At 40.6% G+C, this 18,948-nt stretch overlaps 1 protein-coding gene and 1 long non-coding RNA gene across 2 annotated transcripts in view; one reads left to right on the forward strand and one right to left on the reverse strand.

The window, feature by feature from the left end:
* The window catches only part of LOC108504111, a 24,903-nt gene extending 11,866 nt beyond the window's left edge, over positions 1–13,037 (reverse strand). The window contains exons 1-2 of the long non-coding RNA XR_001876999.1: positions 12,940–13,037; positions 11,022–11,167 (exon numbers count right to left, since the gene is read on the reverse strand). This is a non-coding gene — a long non-coding RNA (uncharacterized LOC108504111). The remainder of the gene's footprint in view (positions 1–11,021; positions 11,168–12,939) is intronic.
* Positions 13,038–18,098: 5,061 nt separating this feature from the next.
* Positions 18,099–18,948, forward strand: part of NQO2 (NAD(P)H quinone dehydrogenase 2) — a 16,822-nt gene continuing 15,972 nt past the window's right edge. Inside the window, exon 1 of the mRNA XM_017828735.1 lies at positions 18,099–18,169. Within this exon, the coding sequence (XP_017684224.1) occupies positions 18,163–18,169 (7 nt within the window). The 5' untranslated portion in view covers positions 18,099–18,162. The remainder of the gene's footprint in view (positions 18,170–18,948) is intronic.

Raw genomic sequence — 18,948 nt, forward strand, 5'->3', positions numbered from 1 at the left:
AAGTACTGCAACCAATATTTTTTACTTTGGATCATTGCTTTGAAGGGTAATTTTTTTTTAGCTGCAATTCAGTGGATGCCATTACATAGTATGAATTCTTTCACCCATAATTCCAGTTTTGCCTTTTCTCTTGTATTAGTGATGAAATGAAGATTCAGACAAACACTGAAATTTAGAACCTACACATTCTGTAACAGAATCAGGTCCTGAAGCTTCTCACTTGACATCCCACTTCCTTTCTTGTCTCTACATTGGATCTTGAGATAAAAATCTTGCACTAAATCCTTATGCCACAGATACTAATCCATGCAAAGTTACTACTTTCTCCCCCTATTTTAAGAAGGCATGAATAAGAAAGAGCCATAAGGAAAAATAATCTATATTAATAGTTTCTTGTGGGTGTCTGTCAATATACCTTGTCATAATCTAAATCAGGAACTGACTTTTATGTGAAGAATATGAAAATTGAAGAAATTAAAAACGAAGACCATGAATCTCAGCATCTCAACTATAATATTACCTTTTTTTTGCATGCACAGATAGTTTAATAGTCACTTCATTACTAAAGAAAAAATGAACTTTAATCAATCATGTAACCAAAAATACTACAAGGAAAAAATGCTGTTCAGAGTAAAGCAGTTATTTTGCTGTTTTGCACTAGGAAATATTTTTATTTTTAAAAAAGACAATAAAGCAGTAGAATGAATTTCAGTTAGACACTGAACATGACTTAACTCACACCAAGCCTGCCTGGAGAAATGTGGCTTCAGATTTAATCGTTCACAGAATATTATGCTCTCCTTCTTTTCAGTTTGATGAAATAAGCAGTGAATAAACAACACAATGAAATGTTTAGACCTATGGCAAAGAGATATGATTCCTGTACTAGGTAGTGCAGCAAGATCAATGCACAGGTGTTCATGTCAAGCCTTTCAACTGTAATCTGTTGAAATCTCTAGTCCCTGTCCTAGAGTCTTGCTCCATTGTGGATTTGAATGTATCAAAAATCTCAGTGAAAAAGTATCTCAGATCCAGGTCGCAATTATGCCAAATGGCCATATTTTGTTTTGCCCCAGTGAACAACCCAAGTCAAGCTCTGCAAGGGTCATCAGAATGAACCTTTTGGTTAGCCTGACACACAGCCTGAGACTATTGTCACCACACCAATCTTTAGTATATAACTTACTTCAAACTGCTAGGCAACAGGTCAGAGTACTAAATGCCATAGTAAGAGTAAATGCTGCTTGGTTTATTCAAATGTGCTTATGTTATGTCTTCAAATAACTTCTGCCATGTGTAGCACAGTTGGGTGAAACAACATAGGTGAAACCAGCAGCTACTTCTAGTCTAATGCCAATACACCAAAACCCCTCAACAGATTTGAGTCTTCTCCACCATCTGTTGCTCTGTTCCCTCCTATACGACTGACCCCGTTCTAAGGGAAGATTACCAGAGATTTCTGTTGCCTCATTCACGATGTCCTTTAGAAGGCACCTGCCAGCTTTTAGCAACCAACAAGGATTTATTTTCAGACTTCAGACAGGTGAAACTTTCTTTCACCAGCCAGAATGTGTTGCTTATTCTGGGAAACAAGTAGCTGTGTGGCAAGTGAAGAGTCTGGCAGTATTTTTCCACATGAATAGAACTGCAAAAATGAACACATCTTCATGTGGAAGGCTGACACCTTGCAAAATGGAGCCAACAGAAGAAAGAGTTACCTTCTCTACTTACCTAACTGGCCACACTGAACCTGCCAACCAGACTGTGCAAAGCATTCATATCCACACCCAAAGAATGGAAAATCTCTACAGTGCTGTGCTGGGTTAAGAAAAGTGACCCCTTTACAATTGTATCTGCAGCTCTACTCTGCTCTGAAAACTTTTCTGAGTGGGAGTAGTGAGACGAGGCAGAAAGCTGGCTTAGCTCCCGAGAGTGCCAGATGGGCACTGGAGAGAAAGCTTGTCATAAGCTGCAAGCCACAGAGAACTACCTTCCAGGAAGGGAAAGTCCCAGAAACTACCAGCAGGAAAAAAGCCTATGGGAAAAGCAAGTCACAGTCTTTTTCAATCAAAACTGGCCTCACTTGAGGTATCATTGGACATTCAGTCTCTTGTTGCCCTGAAATACTGAAGGGAATGACCAACTACCAGATACAAACAGGGGTAACCAAGTAACTTACCATTTTCCAAAACCTCTGAGATATCTGTATGCCTTTCCTTCATGTTCCTGCCAAATATCTTCTAAAGGAATTCCATTAGCACTCTAGGGTGCACACAAACTATTTGCTACTGATATAAAATATCAGTTCATCTATTTCTTGTAGCAGGGCTGCAGTGATTTTCAAATCATTTCAGATCGGGAAATGCACCAGATAACGACAGCTGTTTAAAGAAACATCACACTATTTCTACACACTAACCAGGAGGCAGATTCCTCATAGCACGCAGAGTCAAAAGAAAACTTTCCACAGCAGGGCCACTTCCATTTTCTTTGCTGCCACCAGTCTGTTGACTGATCCTAGAGAAACTTCTCTTCACAACATTGCATTTTCCTATTTTTCCATTAGCTCCCACTCAAAACGTGGAGGAAAGCACAAAATGATATAAAGATCCCAAATTTGTGTCATGTGCAAGAAAGCCAAAGCTCTTTTGCCACAGACTCCCTCTGAACAGTGCTGGGCAACTTGTTTCATCTCTGTGCTGAGTCTAATGCAAGAACAATCTATTTCTCACAAGAGTACAGTATAAAACACTGTACTAGTGCAGTAATTCAGATACCATAAAACAAACATAAAATTTTGTCCACAACCTTTTATGTGCTCTTCAAAAAGAAAGGGTGGTTGGGGGGAAGAGGGGTTCCCCTGCATTGGGGACTGAGTGGTAACATTCAGGAGTTTTCTATCATTAATAAACTCATCTTGACCTGTGAGTTTCAGAGAACGTATGCAGTGCCTTTATCACCCTTGTTACCTATTGCCTCTCACTTGCAGAGGATGTGGGTGCTGTGGGTTACCAGAAAATGTTGATAGAATATGTTCCTCTTGCTTGAGGGTACATTTCACAGTGAAACTAACTGCTCATGAATAATTCCATGCCACAGCCCTGGACCTTGTTCATATTTGGATGGGAGTTATCAAGCAAGCCAAAATGCAAGCACAAGGCTGGGATCTGCATAGGAGCACTCTTGTCTCTGGGTCAACCTCCTTTCAGGAACAGTGAGCTGAAAACACTGTTTTACTGCCCTGTGAAGGAAAGAGAACACATCAGGGATCTTCTGTCAGTTTTTGCAAATGTTGGCTGTAAAAGTCAGTGTGGTGGTCAATTCAAACCATTAGTTATGGATTCCCAATAGTACACGTCCTAACTGGATCAAATTCTAATTGAAATAAACTTGAAATAAAATTGAAGTGTAATTTCATTCATAGCTTTCTTCTAACTGACTGGATACCATAATTCAGCACATTAAATATTATTTGTCATCTTTCTGTGTATTTGGCAAGCACCTAGATCCCTGGTAACGAATGGAACTACATAAATGTGAGATGATTCCTTTCAAATTTGCCAGGGAACTCCTGAATTTACATAACTAATTGACCTTCCTGCATATTTGCAATATTTTGAAAAACAGTTGTTATTGAATCTCCCAAATGATCTTCATGAAATTAAATTTTCTAATAATGGGAGGGAGGAAAGGAATTGTTTAGAAAGGGAACTGTAAAAGCCCTACAAATAAAAACCTGAAGAACTACAGTTCTAGAGGGAGGAAAAACCCTCTCTCTAAAAAGCATCTTGGAGTCTACCAAGCAGCCAGGGAAGTAGAAATGCGCTGATTTCAGTTGAAGGGTTTTTATGCTTTATATCCTGTCAATGTATCATGCTTTTGGCCCTTTTGGAAATATGTATTATATAAATTGAGGGGAAATGGCTACGTCATCTTTATTGTGTTAGTTAAATGTAAATATTTAGAAACCAATTCTACAGGGAAAAAAAATAGGATTCTGTGCTTTTGTGCAGGCCTTATATTCTGTCCTTTACTTTTATTACTTATGAGAGTACATGCTTTTCACATAAGTATAGGCATATGCACATATATTTGGTGACTAAAAGGAAAAGAAGATCACAGAAAATGAAGCCAAATTTATGTGGCTGGAGATGTACTGGTTTTAATCTTACATACTAACTCACTGGAGACTTGGGTATGAATAAGCTATGCCTAGCACACAACTGAAGCAACAAGGCAAGCAAAGGTGCCTCCTGTAACTGCTGTAACACACCCAGTTCCCTAAATACACAGGTAGAATGGGAGGGATAATGATTCTCCTGGAGCCAATATGCCAGAGGACAAACTTTTTCATATGCCTCTAACCAAAAGGTATCTTTAAGGGTCTAGATTTGCTTCACCATCGAGTGGGGACTTCCCTTGATGGGGAAATCCCTAGCTCCTCTGTCATAGCAACTTTCCAAGGAGGTCTGAAGGGGACTAGAGCAGCCCCTACAAATCAGACTCTTGACATGCAAGTTGAATGAATTACAGAAAGTTCAATGAATAGATTTCTTAGCACACCCCATCGATGTAAACAAACAAACAAACACCCACAAAAGGCAGCCCATCAATACACCACTATTCAAGTTCTAATCTGTCTTTGAAGTCAAGACTCAATTTTTTACTGTGAGCGCAGAAGTGATTGGCGGAAGTTCAATTTGTATAAATTATAACATATCAGCAATACATTATAACTTCATGCAAAACATCCTTATCAGATTTTGTTCTATTAACAGTCAAAAGCAAGTTGAACTCAAGAAAGAAAGGAAATCATACTGGTTTAATTTTTTTAAAGGACAATTAGAAAATTCACTAGAAGACAGTGCTAGCCTTTAATAAAGGGACATGGTGTGGTTCTAATAATTTTTTTTTATTTTGGTTTCAAAATAAATTACTGGAATTTTGTTTTAGGCTTCATCCCATTTTTTTCTCCCTACGCACTTCTAGATTCCTTCAAATCATAAATTAATTTCGTAAGAGATTAACTTTTTAGCTTTTACCCTCTTTTCTCAGAACTCAGCCATTCCAACCCAGTGCTCGTGTTTCAAGACAGCCAGACTTTACACTCATCAGTAAACTTGAGTCTCACTCCTTTGCTAGGAAATACCTCTGTCTTCATACAAAGCTTTTCTAAAGCAATAGGACAACAAGAAGGCAGTAAAATTGGTGCAGACAGCATGATGTGGTTGTTCAGATTTTTGATGTAAAATTATGGATCTTAGTATTTTCTTAGGAATTAAACTCAAAATCACAGTACAAGTGTAGTCAGTCCCACTGCCTGTTGGAAGAGCTGACACAGAATCCCATTGCTGGGACCATGTTGGGCCCAGGGAGCACTGGTAGGGAATATAAGAAGAGTAAAATGAGAACCGTACAGCTTCACTCAATTTCTGAAGAACTAAAGGAAAAGATGTTATGCATAAGATTCAGGAAGGATATCCAAATGGCCAACTTTGTCTTATTCAAAGCCCCGGGAAGCAAGGTGGGTTACTGATGAAGGGATGGGTGTACTCAAGGTGGCAGCAATCATCAGGGTAACAGAAACAATTGCTTCCACCATTCTTCTGTTGCCCCAGGAGCATCTGAAGGCTTTCCTAAGCTCCACCATATCTCATCTCCCAGTTGTTCCATCCTTGTCTACCTCTACCAGCCTTGATATCCTTGTGCAAGTACTGGCCCTGGGCTGGTCCTGGCCAACATGTTGCCTTGGTAATTCACCACAGTGAACATAGTGGCACTACTCACATCTCATTCTGATATGCCAACAAGGGAAGAGTTTTCTGAACAGGCATGGAAATGAAACAATGCCCAATCACAGAATACAGATACAAGGAAATGAAGGCTCAAACAGATCCTGGAGAAAGGGAGGCCCACAGGCTAGGTGGTACTTTTGTTACTCATAATGTAATTTCATTATGTATGTGGTCCCTTTGGTTTCTTTTACAACTTCATTTTCAAAAGCTTGTACAATATACATGCTAAGATACCACACTACTATTACACTGGAAGCAGCCTCCACATCACTGTCAGACTCCTCAGGATCTGTCCCTTTTTAATCACTTCGTGCATTGTCCACCATTTTTGTTGCATTTTCTGAGCAAGCTCAAAGTTTCCTCTTTAGAGTCCTTCATCAAGGCAAATATAAAGTCAAACAAATCCCAAAGTATGCAGCAGGACTTAGATACTACAGCAGCAGCCCTACAGAGGAAGTAAGGAAGAACAGGACTTTTTAAACAACTTCTCCTTTTTTACGAGCTCTTGCAGGCCAGCATTGTAAAGTGAGAAGTTACAGAATCAAGATGCAGTTTGATGCAAATTATTCACTATATCAGATTTTCAAACTCAGTATTAAAGGTTCAGTATTAAGTTGGGTACTTTGAAAAGCTTGTTGCTATAGGCTTCTTTTTCTCCCTAGTAGTTACATGGAAAAGACACTGTAACACTATACAGCAGAGCTGAGCCTAACTCCTCTGCAACAGTTCCTCCATAAAAGTGATGATGGAGGTTCTAAGATGTCTTGGATCTGTTTGTTTTGTAATAGAGACAACTACCAGGAGTCTTAAGATTGTTTATTAGGAATATTAAATTAGCCTGTCCCGTGGATCAAATTCTACAGAGGCAGCTATTGGCAAGGTATGTCCACTGAAGTTCTGTCACTGGGTTCATGTTAGATTTAGTGACAGAGGTGGTTCAAATCTCAATAAATTCAGTTCATCTTTCCATCTTTTAGACTATAAAGATGAGATAAAGACGTGAGACTTTTTCTGAACATAGCTTAATTTCTGGGATAGAGTTTTGGAATACAGACACTGAAATATAACTTCATGAAAAATTTGGAAAAAATCTTTTGGCTTCTCTTTTATAGAGGAAGTGTCCATGACTGCAGCTGTACTTAGACTGTCTGCAATAATTATGTACACTGTTGCATAGCTATTTTAATTAATGCTAACCTAGGACCTCTTAAACTATATGAAGACTTCTGACAGTGAAAATATTGCCAGTAAAATTTAAGACATTTATGTCTGTAACAGAAATGGTATCCTGGACTGCATGCATTGGCTTTAAAAACACAGGCTATCAAAGAGTAAAAGCTGATGTTTCACAAGGTAACTTATCTTAAACCTTGTACTCCACAGATTTTAAGAGTAAGGGAAGACTCATACCCAAGTTAGGGTGAGCCCTTCTGTTGACAAAACAATGATTTCATTTATTACCAATAGTGAAGATTTACATCTAAAACTCACAGTCTTAGTTTCATGCAAGTTATTTAGTTTTGATTCTGGGTCTTACTGCAGACTTGTTCTTGGTTTTCATGCCAACAGCTGTTTTCCTGTTAGTCCTGTTCTATCTCTGAATGAAGCAAAGGTTGCACTATTTGGAATACCACACACACAGAGAAAAAAAGGCTCCCTTTCTCTTCTTTCACATTGCGTGACATCACTTACATACAATCATTTCTCTCCATACCCCCACACTTTATGAACCAAAATTATTAATAACATTTGGTGCATGATATTGCACAATCTTGGGATCTGTAAACAAACAGAGTTAGTGTTTAAAGCCCAAAGCCCGAATACACACATGCTGTAGCTCAACGCTTGGCTTTGCATATGTCTTTCTAACTCTAGAGGAAGCCAGAGGAAGCATTCTTAAGCAGTGTCTCTCAGACATGGCAGCAGTGCTGCAACATGATTTCTGCTAGATGCTGCTGGCTCTGAGCCATCTTCCCCTTTACACAACACGCCTCTCTGTCCCTTAGTGCAGAGGGGTTAGGTATGTTGTGCAATACACTTTCAGCCTAAACTAGTCTTCTGCACACTCCTCGCCTGTGGGTTCTGCTGGGGGCCAGGAAAAAGTGATGCGTGTTTGACATCTGGCTAGACCACTGCCATTTCCTTCTCATCACACAGATTCTCCACCCCTGGGAGAGATCTCAGCGGGGTTTAGGGGAAGGCAGGTGATGTTGAGGGAAGATGATGTGGACACAAAAGAATTTGTCAGCAAGGTGCTTGCAAACATAGATCTCGGAGACACAAACAGGCATTCCCACATCTGTTAAATGGTATTTTCATAATTTTTATATGAATCTCAGTATGTAATTGTAAGCATGCAGTTTTCCAAAATACTGTTGTATTGTGGAAGTGGGAAAGCAAATAATCAATGCTATGGAATACACAGAGAACTATTAAGACATCATTCTTCTCCAGAGACCTTTCAACATAGTGAAAGAATGATTTAAGGTTTTATACTGCTCTAGGGTGGCAAGTCAAGCAAGGAGACTGGATATGGTAATCAAAATGAAATTGAAATTTGTCTTAGAGAACAATACTTTCCAGAAGCAATGTCATGAAGAGAGGACATGGGCATTAGCAAGTCAAGTATCAACCCACATCAGAAACCATAAGAACAGCTTTAGGAGCATTACCTGCCATGTGCATGCACACAAAGAAATGAGTCACTATATCACAAGGGATGAAACCATTACAGTTAGTTAACACTGCAGGCAATATATTCACACAGCCTTACTCAAAGTCATGCCCCAGCACATGTAAGGCTCAGCAAAAACCTGGCGTGTTTCCAGCAGGCCTGAAAACAGTGCTGCGCTTCGGAACGTATTGCCAGGGAGAATGGTTTGACTAAATGCCTCTGCAGCTTAACCACCGACACCTACAAGGTCATGCAGGCAGTTCAGTGCTTGTTCTATGATTTTTGTTAGAGCAATGGCCAGAGGAATCCGAGTGTGATCCATAACGCATCATGGCAGGTACTTAATTATCTGCAAGTCTACATATAAGTATATGCAAGTACATATAAGTAGTACTGTGTACTACTACAGATGAAGTAAGAAGATTGAAGTCTGCCATGAAATATCGATGTTTGAAGGAGAGCAGCATAGATACATCTTGGTCAAATGTTTTGATAGGCAAACAGAAAAGGGAAGAAATTGGTTTCTGTTAGTCCCAGGCTAATTTCCTGCTCAAATCCTGTCATACCACTAATAAAGCAGATGACTAGTTATCCACAGAGGTTTCTATTACCTTATTATTTTTTTAAACTCAATCCTATGACTCATTTACACAGCCCAGGAACACATAGTGCATGTTCCTGTTTCCATTTCTCTCACGTTTCTATTTATGTTTAATTTTTTATATCCTTTCTTCCAGTTAAAAAAACTGTTGAAGAGATCACCCTATTATATGGCAGCAGGACCTCCTAAGATCAATTCTGAACCACCATCATAATTCATAGCTGTGCTGTGGAGCAACATTCAGTCACAGCGAAAGTATTCTTGAGCTGGGAGCATCAAGCTTTGTCACCCTTGGGCCCTTCTCAAGCAGAGCAGCACAATGTTGTCAGCCTTCCTATCACTTGTGGACTGTGATTCCCCAAAGTGATAGCAGCAGCAGGGGAGGTGCCCTTCCTCACCTCACTCTCCTGAAAGGCTCATCTTGGGTATTAGCCTACCTTTTGAAATAAGCATTCATGATAGTCAGTATTTTCATAACACTATTGCCTTAAAGCCTTTTTTTCAAAAGTAGCTTTCTGTTTCTAGGTGCTCAACCTGAGCTCACTTTCAACAACTGCCTACTGACAAGGGGTGTCTAAGAAATGTGCTGGGACAGGCACTTCATGGTCATTTGGCACATCCATCCTATCTGTTTCAAGACAGGCATCCAAAAATCAAGATAAATTAACTTAAGTGAATGAATGTTCAAGACAGGAGTCTGGAACTTTCCCCTGGCCAAGGAGATTGTCAGTGGCAGAGATGAAGTGTTCTTCCTTCCCAGTCCTGCACTTATCTCCCTGACTGTCCCACCTCAATACCAAAATAATTTTTCATAATTACGTTCATTATTACAAACACTAATGCATAATTTTCCAGGTACAATTCTGCTTCCCTTGCAGGGGTTGGAGAGGGAGAAGAAATGAAACATATCTTGCTATGCTATCTTCCCACAAGGTAAAACTGCAATAGTGAGGGATTCTGTTATGGGACAGAGCAATTAAAAGGGAAAAAGAAAGAAGACCATGATGCTTCTTTATCCAAAAATGTATGGAGAATCCTTTAGGTTGAGTGTTTGAGTTTGCAGAGAGAGGAGAGGGAAAGGAGCTTATCTCTCTTTTAATTTTCTACTTAGGGTTTTGTTGTTGGCTTTGACTGCTGCATAGCGGCTGCTACATTGCTCATCAGGTTGAGGCCCTGAACCACAGCAGTTAATCCCAGAACAAACTATTTGGGCTTGTGAAGTGGTGTGACACAGGATGCTAAATGACAATAGGCCACAGAAAAGGTCAAAAAACCCAGTGGGGGAAGCAATGCACATGTTGAGTGCTGTGAGAGCTGTGCTGAGTAGCTGCACGGATAACTGAGTTTGGGGGATTTCTCAGCTCTGCTCATTGCTCTTGGGGTTTGCAGTGCTGCAGGTAGCAAAGAAGAAAGGGGGAGGGGAAAGGGTCGGGCAGCACAGATGCACAGTAAGGAAGTAATTCTAAAATGTGATGGCGCTGTGGCAGCTGCATGACAGGTTAGGGGGCTACAGGGAAGTAAGTTTGTGCTTTTGCCTTTAGCAAAGAAGGTCTGGGAGCAAATGGGGATACTCCACAGCAATGTGAAAAAGAAAAAAAAAAAGAAAAGTATGCATATAGCTATATGATTAATGCCACTTGGTGCATGGGACAGATCCCTCTGAGCCATACACTAGTCTTTGCCAACTATGTCATGCAGACCAAGCTAGAAGCAATCTAAAGTAGTGGGCACCCTGAGGTGATCTTAGTTCACATTATAGCAACAAACTTAGTATTTATCAAACCAGAACTCTCAAAGAGTAAACACTAAGCACATGCAAATCATTGAATTGACAACTTCTATGAATATGTAATTTTACATCACTCTAAGGTACCTCGACTCTGCCATTTGTTGAAAACTTGTATTGTTTGCTCTGTAAAACTGTAATAGGCCACCTTTCAGGGCAGCTTACCAAGCCAGGTTCTGCAAGTGTACTGGAAGAACATCTCCATTCTGTGGGAATGCCTTCCTCCTTTCTGTGCACGGAGAGGAGGCATATTTGGGCAGCGGTTACATCTCTGTGAAGACTACTCTTTCACACCTCTGATGACTGGAATCCTGAGAAGGGAGGAGTGGCTGTCAGATATAGTAATGCTCCAGTCCCGCAAAGGCTTACATTATATATTAATATCATAAAAGCTAGTATTTATCCAAGAGAATCACAGCCCAGGCCGGCTGCAGTCACAAGCAGTCCATGGCAGCACTTAGGCTGGGGTTGAGAGGCTGAGATACAAACAGTCATTTTCCAGGGGGTCATCAACCAAACCCCAGCTGCCACCCAGGACAGCCCCTTTGCTGGCTGCAGCCTACATTCAGAGAGGGGCAGTTCACAGAGAAGAGCCAACACAGACATCTGGGCACAGAGGCGTCAGGCCTGGGAGTCACAGGGCCACAGAAAGGCAGATTACCTGCAGCTAGCCAACAGCAATGCAAAAGCAAGTAATATCAGGAATATGTCTTGAATCATCTGCTTCCCCAACCATTTTGGCACATCCCTGGTGAACAGCTATCCACAGCCCTCCACTGCCATACCTAGAAGCTGGTATATATCTTTTCCCAAAGACACACGTGCCAATTTTTTAATTTTTCTCTTTCTATGTTACAGCCCAATGATTAAGACTGGAATTGAAACCCTGTCGCCCTGGAGAGGATTCAATCACAGATTTTGTGCTTCAGGACACTTCAACCACCAAACCCCCCGATACTGCAGAAGAGCAGGAGGTGAGGATGGGGGGAAGGCAGGGAACCTCCATGCTGAAGAGGCTCCAAGCTGCAGAGACCTGAGGCAGCAGCAGCTCTCACATCGCTCGGCTGTAGCCTGCTGGCTGGCCCTGTTAGTGCAGAGAGAAGTTTGGATCCTAGCTCTAGCTCCAGGGACATCCCTGTGTTTCATGCTACAAAATCATTACCTAAAAAACTCCATGTCAAAGCCTAAGTCAGAAAATTTTCTCCTGGTGGATTTTAAGCAGAGCAAATTGGCCAACACAACAGTTTAAAGGGCTTAAATTTTGCACATAGGCAGACTGGAAGTGGCTATATCTTTTTGCTGACTCTCTCTTAGTCTCTAAGCATCAGTTTGCCTATCCTTCAAATATAAATTATTATTCTTCATTTTTTATGACAATATCTGTTCTATGAGTAAACAGTTAAACGTACAGGTGAAACTCAGGATATCAAGTTTCTTTATTTGACATGTAAAATAGACCAAGAAAGGATGGTGGAGATAAAATAGCTGCTCAGCAGAGCCATGCAGAAAGGAAGCGATGAAAAAGAGTCACGAAATAAATTTGGAAGACAGCATGTGTAGGACGAGCATCCACATACATAAGTATCTGGCAAATATAAGAAAGATTTTTATTAATTCCCTATTTGTTTTGTAGCTTCACCGATAGAGGAGAAAACACAATGGTATGAGGCTGGATCTACTGCTCCGCGCGGCTCAAGGAGTTTAAGGCGTTTCACGGTGCTGTTCTCAGCTCTCCAGCACCCTCATCTGGACTTCGGCAGGCCAACCGCCGTCCTGCCTTTTCTGGTGCTCATCGCTGGCTGAATCAGTTAGTGTCAGGGCACTAAAGACAATGAAACATTTCTTTGCTCCTGTTAAAGCCTTAGAAAGTCTTTTTTTTTTTTTTTTTTTTTTTTAAATTCATTTTGCAGAAATTCAGAGGAGCCTTATGTCCTCTGCATAAAGCTATTCTTCTGAACACAAGCTAAGTATTTGGATTTGTTTTGAAGCCAATCATCCCTGACTTGCACACTATTTGCAATGCCAGGTTGTTAATTTTGAGCCTGGGTGTGTTAAAACAATTTTCCTTTTATTAATCTTTTACCTTGATGGCTAGCATTCAGATCACAGGATGATATGTTCCCGTACAGGACTTGAATCCCATATTACAGCTTGATTCCAAGTCAATGAAAGGCTCAACAGTACCTGGAAAGCAATCGCCAAGTTACTGTCATGCATACATCCCATAACAAACCTTGCCAGGATGAGGTCACGGCACCTTAAGCAAGTGCTCCCTCTTCATTTTCCTGGCTTTCACCCCACATGGTTTGTAGGTGCACAGAGGGACTTGTCAGCAGATGTTTCAGACAAGTACTCTGGCATGTAAGAGGAACCTGTAAAAATTCTTTTGGAAAGAATATCTGAAATTGGTTGCTTTTGAAATACATTATGTCACACTGCACTTACCAGAGGCAGCACCTTATGTACCTGGTGCTGCCTCACTACAGTGGATCAGCTATACTGATCCACTGTATGTTATACCCCACCACAGCAGACTTCAGCCAGCAGTTGGGCTCCTTTCCAGTATCACTTTTCAAATCTAAAGAAGCATGAACTTGAATATGGAAACAGAATGCCAACATGATATATTATCTTTTCTCCATAGTGACGAATGTAAATCTTACATTAGGGATGGAAAGTAACTTTGATGTGTAGTGACTGTAGAAAGAGGTTGTCCAAGTTTTTTTTTTATCTCAGGGAAGAATTACTGGCATAGAAAATCTACTTACTCCCTTCTCCACCTCTCCCCTGAAAAAAAAACCCAAACCTTTAAAATTCTGTTTGGAACTAGTGTTCAAAATCAAATAGGTAGAGCTGTAGAATATCAGCAGATTTTAAAGTACCTTCTCAGAAAACTATGCTCAGATATATTCAAGTTTTTTAATATCTCAACTAATACTGTGATATTGTCACTATCAGTTCAAATACTCCATAAAGTGCCTTGCCCTGAAATCAAACTGCTTATTTATTACCTGTTTAAGTACCACTCTATATTTACATGAAAAATTCCACATGAAGTTGAGGGAGAGTGCAGACACTTCCCATTGCCTTCTGCTATCACAAATGGGGCAAAGAAAGACAGTCATGCTTAGCAAAGATTCTCATTTTTCAGATGTGAAGACAAATCCTAGGCCTGATGTGCTTTACACACAAAGACTGAGTCCATAGTCAGATTTGAAATTTCAGCCTCTGTTTGAGAGAGTATCTCAGGCCAGGCTAGTCAATCAAAAAGTACAGAAGATATTAACAATTTGAAAGTAACAAATTTGTATTTGAATGAACTCACTTCCTGGCAAAAATCTACTAGCAGAAACTGCAATTAAGTTTCAAACAGATAAAAGCCTTATATAGATATTTCATTTATACACTTTCATAGTGTTAAATATTTAACATCACAAGGTTTAAAAATAAGATGAACAACTGATTGTTTCCTGGGACACTATGCCTGTTCACGGTTTGCTTTTGATTTAGAGACTATATTATGGACCCAGAGGTTACCATTTTCAATTTCTCTTACTCACTGCCATACAGGGAGGCTGCAAAGAAAACAGGTCACAGTGAGAGGCTGTTAGTCACACAGTCCTCCTGCTTCCTTCCTTCCTTCCTGTTGCACAAGCCTGTCAACTTTTCTGCTCTAAGGTGATAGATCAATATAAGAGTGACTGTCACCTTTATTATCTGACAAAATGGAGCTAAAAATAGCTACAGGGTTATTGTGACACGTACAGGGATACAGACCAATACAAATATTTATTTTCTGTTGGATATCACTTCTCAGTTTCTCTTTTTTCTTCCTTTTCAGTGCAGAACCACAGTGCTCACTGCTTACAACTGTTCTCCCAGTGGCTGTGTTCTCTGCAAAAGTCACAGAAAACTGATCTTAAATAGGATTTCTCTTACACTAACAATTTGTTAGCATCGTTTTTCCTTCCTGATTATTATGACTGGCAACAAAGGTTCTTAAAACATTTCATCTAGAACAGAACTTGCATTAAGGATTAAAAACTCGTCCTTGGTGGAGGCTTAGCTTCTGCTATAAAAACAAAACTTTGCACTGGGCGCTAGAGGGCACAACGAATATCCTTCGTATCCAGGGTATCGTAAAACCTCAATATACTACACCAAGACAGAACAATGTGTACAATAAACTTCATATTAATCCTAGAAAAAGGCATACGAAAATTTAAAATAATTCCTGAACAGTTATATTCTAATTAATTTCTTTTCCAAGATAGACTACTGTACCTTGCACTCTAACCCATAGTATGTAATTTATATGAAGAAAATGCACACACACATATACGTATGATATTAGTATTTCCACAGGCATTTATTTAACAGCTATTATGGATCACAGAATTGTGTGCTGTACCATCTGATAAAGTGGGGGGCTGGGGGGGCAAATGTTCATTTAGTTCAGTTGCTGAAGAAATCAATTAACCTAAGTGCTGTATGTGTTTGTACTTTACAGTGGCATCTATAATGATTTTGATTGTGTTTATGACTCATTTCACTGCCGGCTTGAAGCATCAAGCCTCACTATTTCGGAGTAGTTTAGTTCTTCAATGGAAGAGAGTTTCATTATATCCAATAAAGTATTATTAGCATGCAGATTTTAAAGTTAGGCCATAAGTTAACATAACTTGGAGGCAATAAAATGTGTTAGTTATTTTCTCTCTCTTCTATAATCGACTCATAATTTTTATTTCAACGCTTGCAAGATATTAGAAGAGAATGTCAAAAAAAGCACTTAGTTGGTTTTAGGTATTCAGATAACCTTTTACATACTCCTAACAATAGCTATGGCTTGAAAGGCTGTGGGAGTCCAAGTATTCTAAGAGGGGAGGACAGCATTCATCTCCCTGTAATCACCTAGTGCTGCCAGATGTCTGCTGTAAGCCAAGCAGTGGGTCTCCTTCCACTAGCATTGAAGAGATGGGAGGGATTTTTTTGATCAGTACTTGGCATGTTTTTGCCTTAGAAAACCACCTAGGCCCACATCAAACTCTTGAGTCCCATTTGGCTATAAATCTCTCTATAATGGATTATCATCTTGCTAGGGCTACTTTGCTGCCTTTCTCATACTTTCTATTTTCTTGGGTGCTTTGTTTGCCTTTATTTTTCATATCTCAGGCTTGCTTTGTCACATAAGGTTAATTCATCTGACCAAACTCCAAGCCTGCAGAAGACATCTAGTACAACACCACTGGAACCATAGCAATAGAATCATCTGACCTGGGAACTAAAGCATATTGTAAAAAAAAAAAAAAAAATTGAAAAAGGTAAGGTTAATATCCAAAGAAAATTCCTAAATTAAGGACACTTGCTTGTGATTTCCGGGAACAGTCGCTTAGTTTACAGTTTAAGTGTTTACCTTGACACAAACCACAATTTCCTGCTTATGAGAACTTTCTCTTTTCCTTCAGTTAATGCTAACTGTGTTTCCCTGCAGTAGGTATGAATTAGTTCTCAGAGGGAACTGTGACAAAACAAATTATTTTCTTTCTAGGCCAGATATTTAATAAAAATTAATAATAAATAAGAAAATACAGGCTTAAAATCACATAAATGACAGGCAAAAATGAGCTACTGCTACCTTAAAATCTTTCACCCAGTTGATGCCTAATCTTAGGTAAAGAAAGCATGGGTGTTTCTTCTACAGCAGAGCAGGAGCTGTGTATGCACGCAACTGCTGCTGCATGTTAAAGTTTTCAGCAATGCTTGACACAAAGACTGGAGCCTTGATGTTCCAAGGTCATCCCAGTGCCTAAGTAATAAAATCATGCCCGCATTCTCTCTTTTCCTTCATCAAAACCCAAGACATTTTTCTGCACTGAAATGCCTTCAATAAGAGCTGATGATGTGCCCACTCCAGAATAAACAACCTGCAGTTTGATGTGGAGGTTACTCTTTAAGAACAGGTGGTTGGTTTCCCTGAAGCTGAAGGCAGAATTAAGTCCAGTTCATGAACTTCCTAAATCAGTGGACAATAAGTGCGCAAATAGTGCAGCCGTGTAAAAAAAGAGGTGTCTCTGCCCTCCTCATCTATGTGTCCAACGCCTGCCCCAATAAAAGCAACATTCCTTGGCTAGTTTTTCAGAGAAAAAACCAAACAGCTATTCATCTTCACTAGAGGGTTTGGAGTTACAAATCAAGAGTAAAAGTATTTTAGGTAACAGTAGAGAAGTGTACCTGGAATACATCTGAAGAATAGTATTTAAGCTACCAACATGTGCCAAATTTCTCCTATAGGTGAGTCATTCATAAACCACAAGGGCTGTTTCTAACCTATATGGGAATTAAGACCAGCACACTGTTCTCAATGCTCCTCAGGAGGCTAGACAAGTAAAAGTTATTTTCAGTCTCTGTGAATCTTAAGAGATGCTTGTGGGAGACAAGCCAACCAACTTGACCTCACTTTCAAAATAAAGAGCTCCGAGATGACTACCACCACACAGGAGTAAAATCTTATGACAGATAATTCCAGACAGACATTCAGCTCAACACTCTGAAGCAGTCAAAAAAAAAAGCAAATTTTACAGTAGCAATTAAGACCACAAAGCATAAAATCATTATACCACTGGGGAAATCTAAGGCACGTGCACAGCATGAAAACTATATGTAGAGCTGGTTCCTTGCTTCAAGAAATGACACAGCAGGAAAAGGACAGAAAAGAGCAATAGGAAGGACTGGAAGTGCAGAGCAGTTTCTGAACAAAGATCCGCCCTGAAGAACAGTCCAGAAAAGAGGTGATTCAGCCAGCACACAATGCAAGTCCACAAAATCAACAGAGCGGGCAGAGGGGTAGAGTATGGACTGATTCTTCACTGTCACTCAAAGTACAAAAACTAGAACTAAGGGATATCAAATGAAGCTGATAGAAACCAGATGCAGAGAGAAAAAACAGCCGGAGCCGCGGGTGGCGCCGATCCCGATCCCGATCCCGATCCCGATCCCGCCCCGCGCTGGCGTTGCCCCAGGGCCCGGGGAGCGGGGCCGCCGGGAAGAGCCGCTCCCAGTCCGTCCGCAGGTGTGCGCTGGGCCCCGAGGAGCAGGTGAGGGCACCCCGGCTTGCTCTGGGGCCGGGGATCCGGGGGCCGCTCCTGAACCGCTTTCCAGAGGGCGGCACGAGACCGGGAGCGGCGCGATGGCCCAGGGCCGTCCTAAAACAGCTATTCTCCTCTCACCTGTTCCTGATGTTGCTCTCATTTGAATTCTCAGGCCATACCAGATTCTCAGGAGAGAAGCTCTCCAGTGCTCCCGGACAATGGCAGGTAAGAGCAAATGCAAATAAAAATGCTGCTCACTCCAGGCCTGGGCAAAGGGCACCTCAGGGATGGGGCCTCGCTGCCGTGTTAAGTTGTGACTTTGAGGTCTTAACATTTCAAAACAACGAAAATAATTCAGTAAGTGATGCCTCGGAAAACTCCGATCTCCCCAAACACAGTGTCCAGGCGCCTTCAGCACCAGCGAAAGGAAAACAATCTGACAACTTTGCAGAATAAATCTCTTTCAGTGAATCAGTCAATCAATTACCACCTTTGGGAGCTTGTGGAATCTCCAGGTAGTGAGCTCCCTTTTTGCTGAGAGCCAGCAGAAACAGCAAAGCAGCAAAGAGGTCACTGCTCCTGATGTTCCAGACTAAGCTATGGAGCAAGGGTTTTCAGAGTTTATACATGCCTTGAATTCATGACAGTGTTTGACCTGCAAGTTTTAATAATGTTTTTTTGCAAAGCTCTTGTTTCATGGGCACTATGCCCCTTGGAGAAAGAATCACTACTTGTAAATTAAGTTAAAATGAGCTGTTGTCTCTTCAAACATTCAGCTCGGGTTCTATTAGTTATCCCTAACAGCCTAAACTTGCCTGTCACTTAGCAGGTGGTGCTCTGGGATGTACATCAGGAGCTGTGTCATGGAGAAACTGAGCTTAGGAGATGCCTGAAGCTTAGTGTTGGCAGTCAGGAACCAAGAGCTGCATGTCTTGTAAATCCAGTCATTTTCAACAGTCCCTGGGGATTTCTATCTCTGGTTATGTATAAACAATTACTACCCC

This window comes from Lepidothrix coronata, unplaced genomic scaffold, assembly GCF_001604755.1.
Source record: "Lepidothrix coronata isolate B3197 unplaced genomic scaffold, Lepidothrix_coronata-1.0 Scaffold152, whole genome shotgun sequence".
Lineage (NCBI taxonomy): Eukaryota > Metazoa > Chordata > Aves > Passeriformes > Pipridae > Lepidothrix > Lepidothrix coronata.